This window comes from Amblyomma mixtum, chromosome 3 (assembly GCF_055824585.1).
Source record: "Amblyomma mixtum isolate Tamu chromosome 3, ASM5582458v1, whole genome shotgun sequence".
Classification (NCBI taxonomy): Eukaryota; Metazoa; Arthropoda; class Arachnida; order Ixodida; family Ixodidae; genus Amblyomma; species Amblyomma mixtum.
The window spans coordinates 311,117,925-311,139,406 of NC_143014.1; the positions used below are offsets into that span (position 1 = coordinate 311,117,925).

The 21,482-nt window shown below is 50.1% G+C and overlaps 1 protein-coding gene across 1 annotated transcript; it reads right to left on the bottom strand.

The window, feature by feature from the left end:
- Window positions 1-12,028: 12,028 nt before the first annotated feature.
- On the bottom strand, window positions 12,029-19,788 carry LOC149355598 (endothelin-converting enzyme-like 1). The gene is made up of 2 exons (XM_089576141.1): window positions 19,477-19,788; window positions 12,029-14,071 (listed from the first exon to the last, which is right to left on the bottom strand). The coding sequence occupies exons 1-2, from the start codon at window positions 19,786-19,788 to the stop codon at window positions 12,029-12,031; spliced, it is 2,355 nt and encodes a 784-aa protein (XP_089432267.1).
- Window positions 19,789-21,482: the final 1,694 nt, after the last annotated feature.

Below are 21,482 nucleotides of genomic sequence, written 5' to 3' on the forward strand. Positions count from 1 at the left end.
CTCACTCAATGAACAATGCGGCCCATTGCAGCAGTGCCGCGTGTCTGCCAAAACGTTGTCAGCGCTAACGCATGCAGCCCCCACCTCCCTCTCTCACCACCCCACGTACCTCAAAGCGCGATTCAGGCACGCAATGACCTAGGGAGCCAGTTATGCGCACTTCCTTCCCTTAAAATCATCGGAGCCTAAAACGTTGTCAACGCCAACGCCAGTGAACACAATGAACGCCGACGGCCGATGGCTTCAGTGCCGCGTTTCTGCCACAATATTCCCAATGCCAACGCATGCAGCGCACATTTGTCATTACCGCCACGTAGCTTAAAGGAGTACAGAGGTCTTCACTGTCCCAGGGGGCCAGTATGCACCTTTCATTTGCCAGTTATACGCCTTTCCTTTGCTTTCGAAGCTCCCGCTCTTCGTCGGTTTCGTAGCTTAAAGCGCGACTAAGGTGTCCACGGTCCCAAGGGGCTAGTTATGCACATAGGTCGGCTCACTCACTCATGAGTGCACTCATATCGCCTCACTCACACTCGCACTCACATCCGTGAGTGTGAGTGAGTGGTCGTGAGTGTGAGTGGACGTGAGTGTGAATGCGAGTGAGTGGATGTGAGTGCGGGTGGTCATGAGTGTGTGTGCTAGTGACTGGTTGTGAGTGCGAGTGGTCATGAGTGTGGGTGGATGTGTGTGGATATGAGTGCAATTGGAGATGAGTGGACGTGAGCTTTAGTAGAGGTGAGTGGATGTGAATGGACGTGACTGCCAATGAGTGGTTGTGAGTGGCAATGAGTGGATGTGAGTGGTGGGTGGCCGCAACGGCGAAGCCGGTCGCGTATGTTTCGCGGCGACGATACCCACTCAGCTGTTTTCATGTCGACAGCTGAGGGGAGCAAATATTCACTACTGAGGGCACTCGAGGCAGCATAAGGCATCATGCCGGTGTCTTTGGACAACCAAAGCAGAGGATTCCGCTGGCACGCGAATGGCAATTTTTTGTTGCTTTCGTAGTTAACCGATTACACGGGTGCAGGCCCTTAGCCGCTACGAGTTTTGTGAGATCCTTTATCGAATCTCGCATTGCCAGTCCTGAAAAAAAATGGCATTGGCTTAGCTCAGCTATGCCATGATACACGTAGCGAGAGGTACGGTATTCCATGGTTTGCTTATCGTCATGGCTACATGCTAGACATTAAAGACGAGACTTGTGGTGAAGGCGGTACATTTTATTCAACTTTACTGACTGCTAGAAAGACGGCCCGGTGATCCGTAAAGTAACTGTAAAGTCCGCTTGATACGCGCGCGTCGCACTGGAGCATTCGGTCAGCCTGATCACGTGGTCGGTCATGCGGCGAGCGTTCACGTACTCGGAAGACGGCTCACCCAGCTGGGCCAAAGCGCGACGCTGCAACCGCTCCGCGTTTTCGCTGCTCTCTTGGCCTCGCACCGATCGTTCTTCCTTTTCCCGATAGCCAGCTCCCAGGCCACAGGTTAGGGTCGGACGAGTTGAGCTTATGTTCGCGAAGCCGCTCAAAGGCTGCCTTCTCCATGGCAATGGCTCTCCGCTACTGCATCACACCCGTCTTATACTCACACCACAGCGCGTCCCCTCCCCTTGCGCATGCGAAGTAAGGCTCACAGCTCTGACGTCACTAGGCTGCTCGCACATGCGCACAACTGGCGAGGCGAGCGGCGTCTGCGGTCACGCAGCTGCGAGGCGCGCGGCGCGGCACACCAGCTGCGTGCTGTGACGTCACTCGGCTCCTCACGCATGCGCACAACTGGCCTTCCAGACGAACGGCGCGATGGCGAGACTGTGGGTAGTGTAGCTCTCCCTACAATATAGATAGATGTCTCTTGCCACACTACCCGCATGGCTCGATCTAATATACACAAGTTACAATGCTTACTGCTGAAACAATGACCGTCCGCTTCTCGCCAATAACTACCGTATATAAGATGGGACCTCGAGTGCTGCAGTAGACTGTTAGGTTTCTCCTGTGCCCAGGTGTGCGCATTGCAGAGCGCTGCTCTGGCCGTAATTTCTTGATTGGGCCGGACCAACGCGAAAACCTGACCTACTTGGCCCAGCTCTTGAACTGCTCAAAGCCGACTCAAGCCCGGAAACGACGCGAAAACCAAATGCGCTTTTCGGTAATGCCAGAGGATTCTTGAGTCTATCATGTAGTACTTGAAGGAGCCCAGCGTCGCAAATCAAGCATGTGGTTTTTATTTTTTGTATGTATAGCATCAGATATGGTGATGCTTTTGAGGCCCAATGAGATATCCAAGATAACAGTGCGACAACTGGGGCTAGTTGGTATTTCATAATTTTAGCTGTAGTAGAAATGCGCTGAGTATAAAAAGTTGTTCTTTTTATACTCAGCGCATTTCTACTAGAGCTCAAAAAGAGATATCCGAAAGTGTAATATTTTATGTTTTAATTTGCACCAGAAATGATTGTTTTCCTCCGATGGTGATAGTGAAGTTCACGGTGCTGTGCATTGTTTGCCGCGTCCGGGTTCGCGATAAATGAATGTCCATTGAGTTTTTTTTCTGCCCACTGCACAACTCCAGAGAAGGGGGTAAGTCACACTGGCTACCCAATGGGATAAGGGGAGCCGGATAGCGGAAGCAGGGGACACGTGCGAATTCTTGGCCGGCGCGCCGCACCGATCGCCGCTTGCGAACTGCCGCCCCACAGCAAGCAGGGACGCACGGAGCGGCAAGCACTGCTGCGCCGCTCTACCCAAGCTCCGCCCACAACCGGTGTCGCACTTCGCCGCCGTGCTGCAGTGCCTGAGCGCTTCTTGGCTTGGTGTACAAATATTGCAAGAAAAGATAAGATCGCCTTGCTATGAGAAAGACTGCCAGCTATACTCGAGAAGCGACAAAGCATGCCTGCTTATGTTGCGAGCTTTCGGCAACGGCACCGCTCGCGGGCGTTCCGGGCGACGAGCTCTGCTGCTGCCTGTCTGCCGTGGTCATCGCTAGGCCTATAGCATCGAAGCCGCAGGGGCCGGCGCTTCGGAAGTCGCCTGCGCTATAAAAGAAGGCCTACTTTTCACGCCGCTTTGCTGTCAACAGCATCATCTCACAATAAAATAATAGTATGGTCCATTTCCGCGACGCCTTCTGCAGCGGAGCTAGCGGGCGCCAGTCGAGCCGGACCCGACGTCGTGCCAACGGCAGCTGCGAGGCGGTTCTCGCAACAAATACGCTCGTACCACAGTTGTCACTTTTACCAGCAACTCGGTATAAGCTAGTGGCCAGAAAAATGATATATTTTCTCATTTCCGTATCCCAGGGTTTATTATTTACGTTAGGAACACTCTCTAGCTCGTTTTTATGACGCCGGCAGACGGGATCCAGGGTGGCCGGCCGGCAGGCTCGGCTTACTTCACGTTCGCACACGAAAATACAAAACAGTCATTCTACCAGAAAGGATGCTTCCTAGATTCGTGCAACGACAGCATTCTCGACTCACAGACCTCCGACACCAAAGCTATCCTCGGCGTGGATCTTACTAAGGAATTTGATAACGTTATACACTCAGATATCCTAGAAAACCTTACGACACCCTGGGAGTCGGCGCCAGGATGTGCAACTACATTCGAGACTTCCTCAGCCGCCGCACAGCCACGCTTACCTTCGGCGACCACAGCCTACCAGGGATCACTCTGGGAGCCCGAGGTACGTCCCAGGGAGCCGTCCTCTCCCCTATTTTATTCAACATAGCATTTCTTCACCTACCCCAACAGCTAGCTCAAATTCCCGACATCCATTTCAGCCTCTACGCCGACGACATCAATGTCTGGGCAAACCGTGGCAGTGATGCCGAAATAGAAGAACGCTTACAATTGGCATTAACCACCATCGACGCATATATACGGGAGCGTGGCCTGACGTGCTCCCCTTCAAAATCGGAGCTCTTTCTCAACCGGCCCAAGCAGCACGATTCAGTCAATGCACCCATCACCCCCACCCTAAGTACCCATCCCATCCAACTAGTACACAAAATTTGCGTGCTAGGCCTAGTTCTCCACTCCCACGGTGCGCACAGAGAAGTCATAAAGACACTTCAAACACATGCTCAACACACCACTCGACTAATTCGCCGCATAGTGAACCGCAGGGCTGGCTTACGCGAGCGAAACACGACTCGCCTCAGCCAGGCTTACATCATAAGCCTCACCACATATGCCCTTCCATACCTACCCCTCAAACAAAAGGAGAGAGACCGGGTAAATGCGCTCCTACGTAGTTGCACGAAAACGGCTCTACGTCTTCCCCTCAGCACATCCAACGACCGACTCCTCAAACTCGGTGTACACAACACCTTTGAGGAGCTCAAAGAAGCTACCTTTAGTAGAATGGCAGATTGGGCGAGTTGGTGTTCCATGGTGACAAGCACATATAAACAGCGCTAAATAACAGGACCAGACAGAGGAGTAGACAAACACGGCGCTGAACTTACAACTGAGTTTATTGGAAGGAAACAATTCCAATATATACGTACAAAAATGGGCACACGTGCGCACAGTCATACATCAAAGTAGAGATAAAATCAACAAGCCACGATGATCGCACGTGTTGTACCTGCCTGCAAGCTACCCTTTGTGCAGCTGTTGTGCAAAAGGTTGCATTAGTAATACTTCTTTAGCTTTGTCAACGAAAGAAATGACATTGCTGCACAAAGGGTAGCTTGGAGGCAGGTACAACACGTGCGATCATCGTGGCTTGTTGATTTTATCTCTACTTTCATGTATGACTGTGCGCACGTGTGCCAATTTTTGTATGTATATAATGCAATTTTTTCCTTCCAATAAACTCAGTTGTAAGTTCAGCGCCGTCTTTGTCTACTCCTCTATCTGGTCCTGTTGTTTAGCGCTGTTTATATGTACTTGTCACCATGAAGCTACCTTTACGGCACAAATATACCAGGTGGTCGAAATTTCCGGAGCACTCCACTACGGCGTCTCTCATAGCCTTAGTCGCTTTGGGACGTTAAACCCCATAAACCAACCAACCAAATATCCCGTCTATCCAACTCAGAGGCTGGTCGTAGTTTATTGTCCCAGTTAAGCCTGACCCCTACCGAGGGGGTTCCCCTTTCTGCTACCCTCCGCTCTAACCTCAACATAACCTTTATTCCCAAGAACATGCACCCTGAGCGAGACGGAACGCAGAGTAGCAAGGGCTCGGGCCCTCCACAAACAGCATAGCGAGGACCGTGAGGTAGTCTACGTGGACGCAGCGGAATATACGACAGGCTCCGGTATGGCCCTGGCGGTAGCCGACAATAATGCAAAGCTTCTAACCTCCAGCTCAATCATTACCAATTCGACCACTGCGGCAGAAGAGGCAGCCATCGCGCTTGCTCTCATTTCTACATCTGCCACAAAAATTATCTCTGATTCCAAATCTGCCATTTTAAATTATGCCAAGGGCTACATATCCAGCACTGCTGCTCGTTTACTACGCTTCTGGCAACCCCGGCGCCACATAACCCTCATCTGGACGCCACCTCATGGTGGCCTCCCTGGCAACGAGGAGGCTCATTGCCTAGCCCGAGGTCTCACGTTCCGGGCAGGAGTCGAGCCCCCTCTACGGGCTTCGGAGCGCCTGCTCTCCTTCCGTGATATTCTCTCGTACTACCCAGACAAACGAAGGGAATACGCACCCTCAACTCCATCCCTTACCATAGCGCAGGCTGCTCATTGGCGACAACTAAAAACCCTGACTGCTCCATACCCTATAATGCTGCATGCCCGATACCGAGACCAATTCCCGTCATCATGCAAACTTTGCAGCAAACCAGGACAGCAAACGAACACACTGGCGGAAAACCGCGCGCGGCGCGCCGCCGGTGGCAAGGCGCTTGCCGCGAAACCTGCCGCGGAGCGAATGGGTCGGGGAGCCATTTTCGGCGGCTTGCCGCGTGCCGCGGAGCTGGGAGACCTATGAGGGGCGCCAGGCTTTGTCACGTGGGGAGCGTCTGTGTGTTCGTACGCACCCTCCTCATATGCCCCACTTTACCTCATCCCCCATCACCAACCGTGGCGGAGTCTTATTGGGAGTCTCTTCTGACCAGCTCGTCCCCTCAAGACCAGCGCCGGATCATCTCCAGCGCTCACAGAAGGATTGCGCTCCAGGGGCTATCCTTCGCGCTGTAAGGGTGCTTCCTCATATTGAGGGGGCATCCAAGTGCCATGTAGGGGGCTACGCCCCCACGATTTACATCATTGGCAATAAACGTTTTCACCACCACCACGAAAGCATGCCTGTGCTAGAGTGGAGCTTTCAGCAACGACGCCGCCTGCGGCACCACCGGGCGACGACCTGCGCACTGCTCCCCGACTGCCTAGTCGTCCCTAGGCCTAGCTGGTTTCGCATCGACGCCGCAGCTGAGGGCGCTGCGGGACTGGCCAGCGCTCAATGTACTACACTCGGCACCCCTTGTTCGTTCTCCCAAATCCGGGACTGTTTGAACGAAGTCATGGCGGTCAGTGAAAACAGCGCAGTCAAGCTAACTCTGCAGTTCAGCAGGCGACACACCGCTCACTTCCCCGTCACCAAGCAGAGTTTTCGTGAACTCGACGTCATCGTGACGTTGGCGCTCTGCGCGCTCGCATTGGCTGCCACTGCCCGCCGGAGCAGCGTGCCGGGCCTTCGCAGGACGCGGTGCGCCGGACATATCTACGCGGTTTGATGCATCCGGCGGTCGCCGGCTGGCCGGAACGGCGCCGCCGGACGCGGTGAGCCGGCAAGGCGGATCCGCGTTGCGTGGCTTTTGCCTCATGTCTATGGCGGCGCGCATTGACAGCTTGAGGCGCGGTCAACAGGACATTGCCACGCTAGCTGCAGGCATGAAGACAGTTTGTAAGTGACGGTACTGAACAGATGGACCATGAGGTGACTTTCCTCGAACCTGGGTTTACCAGTGATTGAAACAACCTGTACCGTGCGAAAGGGTGAATGTTCGCGATGCTCGCGGGACGAAGGGAGAATCCTCGGAAATCTTGATGGTGAAAAGTGTACATATTTGTACAGTGTTTGTCGAAACGAGTTATCTTCTTTTCAAAATCATTGATTGGCTGTGTGGTCCTTTTCCAATTGTTGACTGGTGATGTTTTCCTTTCCCCAATGATTTATTGGGTGGATGTTTGTAAAGTTACCTTATGGGTTACTGTCCCCTCCGAGGGCGGGGACATAGGGTTTAAAACGAGCTCTTTCAGCGAGACCGAGGGCTGGTTTCGTCACATAAGACTACGAGTCAGTGAAATGTAAAAAAGTTTTCTCCTTGCTTGTATCTTTTTTGTTTTATTAATCGTTAATAAAAAGTTAACCTCTCCAGAAGTGTCCTCTAGCAGCGTGACTGAGCAATATCGAATCTGCAAGACGTCAAGCATCCTTCAATAATCACCAGCAACGCAATTGCCCTCCACCAGATTGAGAGGGAAACTGAACTGTGAGGAAACGTTGGACCGATTTTCGGCGATGGATGTGAGGCGGCAACCAAATTGGCCGCACCCTTTTGTTGCCATAGCAACACTACGCGAGTCGCCGAGCCATTTCGCGTAGCTGAGGCAAGACCATACTGCGCATGCGTCGCCGCCGCCGTCGCTGCGCGGGTGACTCTGAAGGCCCAACTCCATCGGCGCTTTCGGTGAGCGCGCGGAGCGCCCGCGCGACCAGCACGCGCCGCGACAAGCGTCGAAAAGGGGCTTACATCTCCATGTACCTGGTGCTGGCTCGCTCCCCCTCGCGAGCCGACTGAAAAAATGACAAGCCGTGAACAAAAGATGGTTGGGGAGCTGCATGGATTCGGAGAAAATTTGAGGGAACCTGAAAGAGCTTCCAACCATGAAGAAAAGACTCTCCGAGAGCCCCGCGGTCCTCCCATTGTTGTACACCGGACCCCGCTTCCGACGCGCGCGCCAGCGCCCGCGCGTAGGCACCGATATCTGGCACTGTCGGATGCGAGCGTCGTGGACGCGCTGGGCGGCGGCCGACGCGTCGCGCATGCGCAGTCCTGTTCTGGCCGACGCGTGGCGCCCCAAGCGCGCAGGACGCGCGCCGAAAAGCGTCGATGGAGTTGGGCCTTGAGGTGCCGCCGCCGCGCTAGAGTGCTCTCCATCGCCTCTCTCTCTCTCCTCACTGCTTTCGCAGTCCTACAGGTTTAACCAGAACTAAACCACGGCCAATTTTTGATTCGTTGTATGTACGATTTGAACTTAATTTTTATGTGCTGCTCGGGAAAGGGATGTAAAATAGAATGTCTCTGAGTAATGTCACCCTTTCGCTCGAGCAAAAAACTGCAAAAGACAAGCAGTACAAGCGAATGAAAGCTAATAAGAATCAAGCTAGGGCGACAGGTTTCGTTCCGCCTAAAATTACCGTGCAAGCAAGTGCTGCTGTTCAAACTGCCAATACCGAGAAGGCAGCGAAGGAAAAAACATCTGACGGACGCCACAGCCAAAAATATGACCAGAAGAGAACAGAAAACTGAGGGTGGCGGGCGGAAGGGGGGCCAGGAGCTCTTCATAAACAAGTCTAAGGGCGCCGGCATGTTCGACACCGGACTTTGCTCGCAGAACAGGAAAGAGTTGAAAATTAAGCTCCCCCACGCTCTCCCCGGAGTAGAAAAAAAAAAAAAACTTTTTTTTTTTGTGGTCATGAAAAGGCTCCCGTCAGCGTCATGTAAGCGGAACTCGGTCAGCGGCAATTTGAGAGGCTGAGAGCTGCCCTGGCAAGTCAACAACTGAATAAAAGCTTCTGCTCTTGGGCGAGTGAAATCGGAATGAGCTTGTGAAATGTGATTTTGTTTATCCTTCGTGTGTTCAGTACACTAAGTAGATTAACTTCATGAGGTATCCTTTGAACCGGATACTACGGTTTCCTCTAAGAACTTCTGGGTAGCGCTTTTTCTCAGTAAAGTCCTATCGTTTCAGAAGGGCGTGCGCTGCAAAATGGCTCACAAATTAGCAGCATACGCATTCCTCCGAGAATGATATTGGAGAGTAATCTGGTGCAACGCAAGCACCCCCATTACCACCCGGATGCGCACGTGGTCTCCGCACGCACTGGCCTCAAAAACAAAGCGCTGGTTTGTAAAACCTCCTTCCGACAGGGATTGAGTGCAATGCAGAAAACGTCCTGCACTGCAGAAATGACCACAGATCGGTCACACATAGTTAGCTTAGGAGGTTTTGATAATGGCAGCTCCTCATAGCATCGCTATTACGCGGGGAAATCCTCTACTTGCGGCCCATTCCAGGCATTTCCGTCCCCGAGATTAAATCACTGGATCGTTTAGAAAACACGCACCATTTTCCATGCCGCGAAAAGTATTCATAGTCGCCACTTGACTCCAATGTGTTCATGGAGAGTCACGGAACGTCACTGTCAAGGAAGACCAAATATTGGTAATTAGACACCATCCAAGACTATTGTCAAGGCAAACTCATTGTTGTCACTTTGACACCATCATAGGCGAGCGCACAAGGAGGGAGGAGGGGGGGGGGGGGGGTTCCTTTCGTCTAAGCCCGCGAATCGCCAAGTCTGCCCCATAGATTTACATGTATATTCATGGTCATTTAGCTCCAAAGGCAACGCTACTACGGGAGCATGCAAGAACACTTTGGCAACCGAAACGTTCTCCCTTGTCCAGTCTCTGAGATGTCTTGCGTTCCCCTTTCTGAAGAGACAGCTGTATTTGTCAAGCATCGTGACTTGTTGGCACGAGAAACACTAAACGTGGGAAACCGCTGCACGCTTCACATAGAAAACGCGTTGGGAGAGCGAGAAGCCCCCGTGGACGGAATACCCCCGACGACCGCTGTCCACTTCACCTGCAGCATTCACACACACATGTGTCGACGGGCAGTGCAGATGTCCACAGCGAAATTTTTGCGCGTTCACGAAACTGCAGAAGTTTCCCAGCCCTGAAACTCTACATGTACAAATCATACAGTAAAAAAAAAAAAATCGACGTGTGCATTTCAATTTAAATTTCAATTTATTTCCCAGAAGGTTCTGGTCGGCTGACTGGGATAAAAGCTGTGCGCAAACAGCTTGACGAGGCCCCAGCCAGCCGTTATAAGGCATAACAGCACACATTAAAAGAATATTCATATACATCGAGAAGCCGCCGCGGTGGCTCAGTGGCTATGGTGCTCGGCTGCTGTCCCGAAAGACGCGGGTTCGATCCCGGCCGCGGCGGCTGAATTTCTTTGGAGGAGAAATTCGAGGCCCGTGTACTGTGCGATGTCAGTGCACGTTAAAGAACCCCAGGTGGTCGAAATTTCCGGAGCCCTCCACTACGGCGTCTCTCATAGCCTTAGTCGCTTTGGGACGTTAAACCCCATAAACCAACCATATACATCGAGAAGCAAATAGTTGATACAACAATGAAACGAAAGATTATCATGGATTCAAGTAAATGCAGTGGACATAGTTATATTAAGAAGACACCAAAAATATCAATTCGGCAAGTAACACTAACTGCAAGGAAATATGCATACAATCAACTCAATAAATGACAGCAAATCTTACACACTTTATTAACGCTTTAAACGAGAAATTTGTTAAACAAACTGAGGAAAATAGGAGAGAAATTTCCAGCTAAGAGAATGAACATCAGGTTACATCATTACAAAATAATGACGTAGTGTAGCTTTGGTAGATTTATTCGTGTTTTTGTATTTGTTGAGAATTGTGAGAAGATTGTATTCTAGTGTCTGCAGCCTGTAGTCTGTTCGAAAAAAGGGTACTAGCCATTTGTCTGTGTTGCGTGTGTTTACTGGATGGCTATTTTCTTTTAGCAGTGCGTTACCTTCTACCATTGATCTGAAGCTGGAAGGGAAATAGTATGACAGCAGAATTCGCAATTCGTACATATTTTGAATCCTTACAACATTGTGCGCCTGGAGAGCTTGTCGAGTATGACCTAAGTAATCAAGATTCGCAATATGACGAATGGCTTTCTTTTGGAGCAGTGAAATTTTCTCTATGTTTTAGTAGTTGTGAGCCAAACTAAAGAACAGTAATTGATGCGTGAGGCAAATAGCGCATTATATATCTGAAGTTTTATTTTACAAGGAAGAAAAGTGCGGCAGCGGCAGATTGCGCCTGTCACTGACGAGAATAAACTTTTGAACGTGTGAATCCCAAGTAAGGTTAGAAGAAAATGTTACCCCAAGTATGGTGTGTTCATGAACGATTTCAATTTTCTCACCAGCACAGGTAATAACACCTTCAAACCTGATAGCCTTGTTTTTTGGTCGAAATATCATCACTTTTGATTTTGTAGGATTGATTTTGAGTATATTAGCACCACACCACTTCTGAAGGGTATCAAGCAATTGGTTACATTTGATCATTAGTTTAGTTACATATACACCAGAGAATAGTACTGTGCAATCATGAGCATATATAATGAATTTTAAGGTCTTATCAATGTTTGCAATACTGTTGATATACACATTGAATAATAAAGGGCCCAGCACGCTACCCTGCTGTACACCTCTGATGACTGGTAAAAAGGACGATTGATGGTTGGCAAGATATACGCATTGCTGCCTGTTTGCTAAGTAGGACTGTAATAAGGATAGAGGCTTACCCCTGATACCGTAAACTGAAAGCTTATGAGTTAGAATATCATGGCCAGAGAATCGAAAGCTTTACTGAAATCGATGAAAAGGCTGACAGTTATTAGTTTCTTTTCAAAATTCTTCACTATGTATTCCTTAAGTTCTAATAATGCTAATTCAGTAGAGCGTCCTTTTCTGAAGCCAAACTGTGCATTAGAAATCAGGTGGAACTTTTCAAAGAATTTGTTAAAGCGGTCATATAATATCTTTTCAAATCCTTTTCCAAATGTAGGTATTATAGATATTGGGCGGTAATTTTTTGGCACGTTTTCATCCCCTCCTATTTATACAACAGACACCCGGGACTTTTTTATCGCATTTGGAAATTCAAGACAACAAAAAGCTGCCCGCCGCGAAAAAAAAAAAGACAGCGTCACGGGCTAACCCTTATCACCGTAACACTCAAAGACTCTCCTGAACTCCACAAGAGCCCTGGCGGCGATGTTGCAACGCTGCTCCGCATCTCCATAGAACTCGCCTATGTGGTTTCCGCTGGAGCAGAGGGAATAGCAGGAGGCCACGAAAAAAAGCCTGTCCTCCATGAGGCTCGATCTCGTGGAATGCGCGTCAGGGGAGTACCGGACTAAGCCAAGCCTGTATGCCTTCAATGCGGCTAGTAGGGCTTTCGTGTCCACGTAATGAGGGGACCACTCCTGCAGGTCACCGTCAATCTCGTTGGCTTCAGTGAGGAAGTAGTCACGAGCCACTCGCTGATGGTCTTTGGGGTGTGCGAAGAAGAGTTCCCTAAGAACTTCATCTGCAAGCAGCCTGCCTGCACCGCCGTAGTTGACGGCCGGCGGCAGGTCCCGATGGTACAGAGGGAACACAAAGAAGTCTTCGGAGGCTGTTAGTGCCCCATGCACACTCCATCTGTGGCTCAGCACGGACCTCGGCTTCACGATGTTGGTCAGGTCATGTCGTTGCAGCCGCCACTGAACTTTCATGAGTTTCACCCAACTGTTGAAAAAGCTCGTCCCGGGGGCGGGCTCTGGCAGCACGCTGGCAAGGTAGTTTTGGACGTTCGACTGAGTGGTTTCATTCCTGGCGGTCATGCGGAGCACAGCACCGCTGCGACGCATCACGACACCAAGGAGAACGTCTCGGATATCATGAATCAGACTGTCGGCTTCTGGATCTTTGGGGAAAAGGCTGAACCAGGCCACGCCTGTCCTGCTTTCAACCTCCACTAGGCAGCGGCGGTTGTGCGATGACCAAGCAAGACCAAAGAGTTGAAGTGTGGCCTCAGCGATTTCCCGGTGCGCCATCCAGCCTAGCTCAGTGACTACGCGAAGCCCCAGGCTGAGGGTCAGTGCTTCCCGCGTCTCGGACTTGAGCCTAAGAAGGTAACCAACAGCCCTGAGAAGGCTGGGCTTCTCCGCATGTACCTCGATGTTGGCGGAATAGCGGCGAGCCCAAGGGAAGTGCGCGTCGACGAGGAGGGCCCAGCGGTCGGTGGGGAAGCCGGGAGTCACGGCATCACTGAAGTTCTGAATCGACAGCCGCAGAATTTTCTGTTCTTGGTCTGCAAAGGCAGGTGCCAACGCTTCAAGAGTAAGCATATCCATGTCCTGGATTGTAGAAGCCAATTCGAAGGTTTGCAACTGGGAAACGCCGAAAAGAGCCAGCATGTTCTGGAGGTACTTTTGGTAGCGGAGGGAGGGCTCGGTACCCCTTCGCTGACCTGCGAATGTCCGCATTAACGCCATCCAGGCTCCAAACATGGCGCTGCTTCCGATCTTAAGTAAGGGGTTTCCCGTGCCGGCTTGATAAGGGGTGAGATCGAGGGTCACCTGGAACCATAGGTGGATGTTCCAATTTCCGGAGAGGTCAAACAAAATATCCAACAGGTCTTTGCGGGATGTCATCGGCCATGGGAGGTGGTGTTCGGCCATAAACGTTTTCAGTTCGTCGAAACCGCTTTCAGAATGCTTCATGCATGACCTGACCAAAGCGGCTACCTTTTCTTCGGCGTTCCGTGCTGATCTTGTTGAGGTGCCTTGCCTTCTGGTGAACCGGGGAGCCCAGTTAACGGAATTCAATGCATGGGTGTACATATCGTCTTCGGTGACATCGAGAATGGAGACCATATGCTTGTTCTGCCTCCAGCCGTCACACACAAATCTGTAGAAGTTGTCACATGGGTCTCTAGACCAGTTGAGGGAAGATTGAATGCCAGCCATGTACCTCTGGCACGCCGTACTGCCGCAGCCAGGGAAAAGGGGCTGATCCGCGGGGTCGGTGTGCAGCCTTGGGGCAGTGGAGGGGAAAAAGGCGCCATGTTGGACCCGTATCCACTGCGTAACCATCAGATAGATGAGCGGAGTGACGACGAAGAGAAGTGTTGCTGCTAGTACGGCCACCTTAATCCACAGGCTCAGACTGCAATTTGGCTGGCGGGCGAACACTTCAGGAGCGCCGTGACCCTGCGCTCGAGAAAAACAAAAAGGGTAAATTTTTACTGACCATTTCCTTAGGACCATTCATCCCATCCATTTGCCCATCCCTTCTGCTACTTCCCAGGGGACATCAGGGGAGTCTCCCCGGGCCCACTCCCCCGGCTGTGGGTTGCTATAGTAGCTTTCCCTTATTGATTTCTTTCCACCTTCGGGTGGCAAATTACAATTGCCTACGGGCCAATTCGTTTTTTTTATTGGCTTTATACCCGCGATACAATGGTGGTGCGGGAGAGGCTTATTCATTTATTATGCCTCGATCTACTATATGTCTCCTCAGAGCACCCCCGATAGAGTAGTGGTGCGGGCGAGGCACTTTATCTTATTTATTAAAACGCCTCAAATTATGCTCTGCCCTGTCTCATCAGAGCTTGGAACTAATCGAATATCCTCTTAATTGAATCGTCGAATGAATCAACTAGCTCATGTTCAAGATTAACTAAAAGAGCCGAATAAACTCGGAATTTTTCGAATACTGGTTTTTTGAGGTTTAACGTCCAAAAGCTACTCAGGCTGAAGGTAAAATAAGCATGAAGGTAAAATAAGGCTAGCCGTAGTGTTCTCCGTCGACTGTTTCAAGGGAAGGGCCCACCCCTACCCTTCTCAGCGCTCTTCCGCCATATTTCTGCGCGGGAGGCAGGGTTATCGCGACATAGCCCATTTGATTCGCGGTTTCATAATGCTCATACATGGCCTCCAAGATTGGATGACGCAGCAGGGCTGAGGCAGGTTAAGAAACCCGGCTTAGACGCCCGATCTCGGAGGTCATGGCTCAAACGTTGCTCTAGCTCCCCTCATCCACTGAGTTGTGGCTTGTCATCAGTAGCAAAAGATGATTTTCCTATATGTATAACATAACGATCAGTTATTGGTTTGGTTTGGTTTGGTTTATGGGGTTTAACGTCCCAAAGCGACTAAGGCTATGAGAGACGCCGTAGTGAAGGGCTCCGGAAATTTCGACCACCTGGGGTTCTTTAACGTGCACTGACATCGCACAGTACACGGGCCTCTAGAATTTCTCCTCCAAAGAAATTCTAGCCACCGCGGCCGGGATCGAACCCGCGTCTTTTGGGTCAGCAGCCGAGCACCATAGCCACTGAGCCACCACGGCGGCCGATCAGTTATTATACTGGCTTTGAGCACTCTACCCCTCAGTGGAGATCAGTTTTCCTTCTTGGGCAGCCATGGCTACGTCACAAGTTATAGAGCCGTACCGCATCTGCCATTATCACTTTTTTGTTTTTTTTGCATGATTAATTCGTTTTCTACGATTATTCGTACTAGTAACGAATATTTGTAATAACAATCGAATAACAATAAAGTAGCATTTGCACCCCCCCTCCCCCGCCCCCTTATAGTAGGATACAGCTTAAAAAAAAACAGCAGCTGTTGACAGTGGGCCATGGAACGAGGCGTCCTGTATTCGAACAGGAAATGAAATCAGATTTTGAATGTTCGACTTTATTAAAGAAGCCAGGGATCAGAATTCCAGAGCTAGGTAAATTTTCTGTGATTAGCTTCTTATCTAGGTAACACGAAAAAATTTAACAACGGAATACTTTTTTTGTCGTGAAGGAATTCTGTGCGCTGGTCCTGAATGTGGGCGGAGCTTCACTGCAGACTTAAGTTGTATCCGACTATAGTTACCTTATTTAGTCGGTTTGTGCAAAATTTCAAATATAATAATGTGGCGAAGGGGCAAATGGGGGAGAGTACGATCCTATTTCCACAAGACATTTCTTAAACCTTCTTCATGAGAAAATGTCGCATAGTGCGATTTTACCATTTAAAGAATTTCCCACTTTGGAAAAGGGGAAGGGAAGCGGTCACACCTCCCAGCCCCCTCCTCTTAATTGCACCCCTAGCGTTTTGCTAAAGGTGGACTCAATGGGAGTCCAATGGCTATACGCTGTCGGTATCCACTCTTCCAGGTTCTAAAAAAAAAAAAGCTGGTGACATTCGAACAGTAATCCAGGAACACGCATTCTCTGTCCTGGACAGTAAAGTGCTCATTCAACAAAACCTGAATGCTTATATGGACAGCACAAGATTTCCGCCCTCCGGGGCATTCCGACGGCGTCCCTATAGTCGGCAACTTCGTTTCGAACATAAACCCTACGCGACTGCACTGTGCCGATGATATGGTTACTTCGCCTCCCGCCTTTTCGTCGATATGGTTCCCTACCAAACAGTCTTAAAACGGCATCCGTAGCAGGGCGAGCATGCTTTCCTCGTTCGGAAATCCCCAACTCGGACCGTCTTGTAATCCCTACACGGGCGAAGTGACCCGTCACTTACTCGCGGTCAACCGTTCAAAGCACGCCGGAGGAGCTAGAAATAAAAATTCTTAGGCGATCCTGGGTGGATGCTTTGAATGCGCTAGCAGCCGAACGTTCGTTATATTCGCGGTTTACACACTAAAGTTCGTTATATCCGAGGTAAGCGCATTAAGGTTCTTTATATCCGAAGTTAACACCCGAAAGGTCGCTATATCCGAGGTGGCATACTGTTGTCACCTGCCCACCCGGTTGTGGGCAACCCGCTTTCCCCAGGCTACCGAGAGACGGCGGTCGCCATTTCCGCTCGCACAGACTCGTCTAATGCTCACGCATCAACAGTCTTCAGTGCCCTGGCACGTGAGAAGAAATGCTGCCGCACCGAAAACACCCACTGGCAACACCACGTGTTGGTTATTCTCGGGACCTCCCGGTGAATATTATGGCGAAAGCCTTTAATGCCTCATCGTTGTCGAGATAAGGCTGTCAGCAGAAGCTTGTCAGCAGAGGTGTCACGCTTCTGATGGGTGTCCACCGAGATATGCGAGACAGTTACTGCGTAGTTTGCTTTCCTCAAATACAATTTCCATTTTCCTCATTACGGCCCCTCTTCTTTCCCTCCCACTTCCTCCCTTCCTGTACTGTGCGGTTCAGGTGTCCACCGAGATGACAGAGAATTACTGCGCCATTCCCTTCCCTCAAAAAGCGTTGCGTTCAAAGGGCAAGACATCGCGCCGAACGGGTGGTGGCGTTCGGTGGACTCCCTGGCAGCACTACAACATGCTTTCGCGTTCCACTCCTAAAGACGAAGCTTATGCGTCATTAATTAGCAGTTAATTAGTATTTAATCATCATAAGTAATTAGACATTCATTAGCAATGTATCATTACTTAGTAATTAGTCATTAATTATGTGTGACGTCATCTAGTGGTGACGTCACCAGTGCCACAGAGGAAGTCAAAGTGGTGCGGAAAACGCTTTCGCCTCTACGCTCTTTAGACAGTCAAAGTGCCCGCTGAATTTTTTGTAATTTTGGCCAGCGAGACCGCGCGAGTTTTCGTTTCAGTCATACAATGCCGTCAACGACGCCTATTACTACGGATAAAGCACCTCACACAGCTGACTTTTAAGAAGTTAAAGCAGACGACTTTGTAAACACTCTCGGCCCAGCGGCGATTTTCTCTTTGCAGAGAAGGACGGCTGACCGAATAGGCTTATCGGTGCGCCGCTTGGTCAACTGCGGGCTCTACAGCCATGAGGTCCCAAACAGTATATTAATTAAAACGATGAAAACTTATAAGTACTTCAAGAGCTGCAGTATAATGGATAACACACACAATTAAGGGAGACAGTCAAATAGTGTCGCAGGGGGAAATTCTGAGCCTAAAACAAAACTGTATGCGCAAATTCAAAAGGGCAGACTAGAGGAAGATCGAACCTCAAAGCTTCTTTAACACCGTAAGGGGTGTTTGAGCATTTTACCTGTTGTAATGCACAGCCCGGGTCGATTTTAACTTAAAAAAAAAAACAGCGATAAGGTTGCTATCAGAAATCACCGTCCAAATGGAGACCAAAAAACGTTGTTGATCCACAACAACTTTACTCGCACTACTGCACGACATCGATGCGAACGTTGCCCTCTGTGAATGCTGGTAACCATTAGGCTGAAACGGCTGCCACCCGCGTGGTGCTGCCATCTCTTCCTACGGCGGCCGCATTTTGCCAAACAGGCATACGAATACACCACATGTAGCACTACAGATGTGCAACATTTCGGCATGACTGCTCACGACGCTGATTGCGACTACTGCAAGAAATAAAAACTCTGTGCAGTAGGTGGAATAGATCCAGAAGTACCGCGAGCGCTCGAGATGCACACCTTTTGTCAAAAGAAGAGCCCAGAAGGGGTTTGCTTCTAAGCCGTCTTGTGGGTTTCTTTTAGCAACCGCGGACTTTTAGAGAAATGAGTAGACCAGTTTCCCGCAACTTCAAAAGATTTAGAACGCTGGCGATGCATAACAAGCCACACAGCATGGCTCAAAACAGAACTCCTTGGGCTCCAGACTTTTGAGAAAGGGCATACGTATACAGTGCGCGAAGCCTTTGCTGAAATGATTTTTTTTTTCCGCGTATAGCATGAAAGCAGTTCTATATCGTGTATTCGGTCGACGACGTGAACACATGAGCCGCAAGATGCCATTACTTAATTAGGTCCGATAGGGTGCCGTATTGAAGCGAATGTTGACTGAGGATCTTTAAAAAACGAAACGATCTTAGACCACCATGTGCTTAAGCGCGCGCGCACACACACGCGCACACGCACACGCACACGCAAACGCACACGCACACGCACACGCACATGCACACGCACACACGCACACACGGACGCACGCACGCACGCGCGCGAGAGAGAGGGGAAAGCAGCTTTAACGATACGCAATCCTCTCATAGTCGCCGAAGGAAAAGGGTGCATCCCACTGACCTATCCCACACTGTAAGAGGAGAGTTGCAACTCACTCTCACGAGAGAAACAAATATTTGCTTTCATGAGCGAACAAAAGGCGCATTGAGCAGATAATGGGCTTCCACTTTTTGGCTTCGACCGATCGCTTATTACAACTTCTGCTCAGAAATCCTATTCGTTGAGGGAAAACTGTCTTCGCATGCTTTCGCGACGGAATTGGCAGTGCCCGGACAAATGAGAAGCATACATCTGAATAACGCGTTGAAAATTTTGCGCTCGGAAATCTGTGAAACTTACTCTACGCAGCTCTGGATACGGTGTCCTAATTAATCGCACATGACATTAAGTAAGAGATTTTGGGACAGGCGCAATTCTACCCCATTTTGCACACTAACCGGGAGTTCGTTGCGGTTAGAAATGTAGGCTTGCCTGCATTACATGCGTACAGCATCGGCAGCGCATGAAGCGAAGTTTTCTCGAACCTAGTGTAGACCATAGCGCTCTGGTTACCTTCAGCGCGCACGCAATGCGTCTTGAGCTGGCCTCTCGTCCGAATGAGCACAGGCAATGTAGTCAACACAAGCAGAAATTGCCTAACCTAGACTTATCGACAGCAGCGACGACCTGTTCCGTACCTCATCTCCCGCTCGACGCCCTGGCTGGTCAGGCGCCGCGGTTGAAGACACTGCGGCGGCGACGGGGACGTCACCCTGGACAGCGTCCCGGGCCACAGGCAGCCAAGACTTCCATCGGAGAAGAATCAGCTCCCGAATGCTGCGACGAGGGGGCAGGTACTCCTGCGACATCGTGATGCCCCGGCCACCAGAGAAGGCCTCGAACTCAGACTCCGAAGAAGCGGTCGTGGTTCCACTGCGTGCAACGCTCGGCACCTCGTTGCCTGGCGCGACGTCGCAGGATCCAGTCGTTCCGACGGTGGGCATGGCCATGGCTGTCGCTGTGTTGCTCGAACTCGAGTGTGCTGGCTCGCAAGAAGTGCCTCTCAAGCCTCCGCTGCTCTTGCCCTGACTCGGTCAGTTGCCGGCACCGTTGCTGCTGCTGCCGCTGCTGCTGCGTGCGCCAGGTACGGGACGCAGCACGTGGCGCCTGCGCTCTCGCGATCACCTTGTTTTCTTCGGAGTGAATGAAAAGTACTCCTGGCGACAAATTCAGCAATCACAGTGAGCTCGAAACCGCAAGGTTTTAAAATGACGCCCTTTGTAAGCACAAAATCACATAAGACAATCCACTGAAATGAAATCGAAATCAAAACTTCTAATACAAAACCTTTTTCGAAAATTTTACAAATTTAGCAGCACTGGCGACGGCCCGACGACTCAGTGAAAACACCAGACCGAAGAGAAAGGAGTTATAACAAAAAGGAGAGAAGAACCGAGGGCGGTGTAAAATAATTCGTTTCCAAAGGTTGGGGAAAAAAGGGTATTTTAATGCAGACACGAAAATAACTGCTCGAAAACACTAATTTCTAGAATATAACTCACAGCGCTTTACCCTTCCCTTACCCCAGATAGCTTCAGCCATTTGAGCTTTTACGCTCATTATGATGCCAACACAAGCATTCCGCGTGTGACAAACTAACGTACCAGCAATAACAAGGGTCGAATTCGTACCAGTTCATTTGTGCAGCTGAAATGCGTAGTGATGTTTCGCCCGGACTGCAAGCGCACAGGAAAATTTTACTCTGAAATAGAGCTTGGAAACACTCAGCAATGTGTTTGAACTATCCCTCCGAAATGTCGGCTTGCCTTTGCTGCGCGTACACCGTGGCTGCGTGCCACGAGACGGGCCTGGACTGCGTGTGCACGATAAACAACTGTTGTCCGAACTGAGGGGGGATATTGGACACACCTTAACACACACATGTAGACCGGATGAAATTTTCTTCACTCTCTGATATCAAACTGATTATTCCTGCTTAATATGAGGGCCTGAAATCGAATGTTGAGGATTCGCAAATTATTTCCTCAAATGATTTTTACTCCATTTTGTGCCTTCTCAAAACATACATGGCTTGAATCATTCGGAAATGGTTTGCTTTGGTTTTATGGACTTTGACGTCCCAAAGCAACTCAGGCTGTGAGGGACGCCGTAGCGGAGGGCTCCGGAAATTTCGACCACCTAGGCTTTTTTGACCTGGTGCTATGAGGTGCATTGACACCGCACAATACATAGGCCTCTAGCATTTTGCCGCCATCGAAATACGACCTCCGCGGCCGGGATCGAACCCGCATCTTTCGGGTCAGCAGCCGAGCGCCATAACGGCTGAGCCACCGCGGCGGATCCATTAGGAAATGATCAAAACTAACGCTCTAAAGTGGCGTTCACGTAAACTAGGATTCTTACAATAAGTGCAAAAAATGACGTACCGAGCGTTGCAGTGAACACGTTAAAAATGCCTAAAAGTGGGCCGGTCGGAAAAGGAAGTCGATTCTGGAGAAAACTGTTAGTTGCGGTGTGTCACTTATTATGACAACTGCGCTAGATAATTACCTAATGATCTAAATTTACTAATGAACTGACCTTTCAGTTAGCACAGCGTTGTGGTTAAAGTCAGCGGTGAGTTCGTAGCCGCGGAGAAAACGATGTGATATAAGTTACGTTTTAAAAAGAAAAGCCCGCTCTC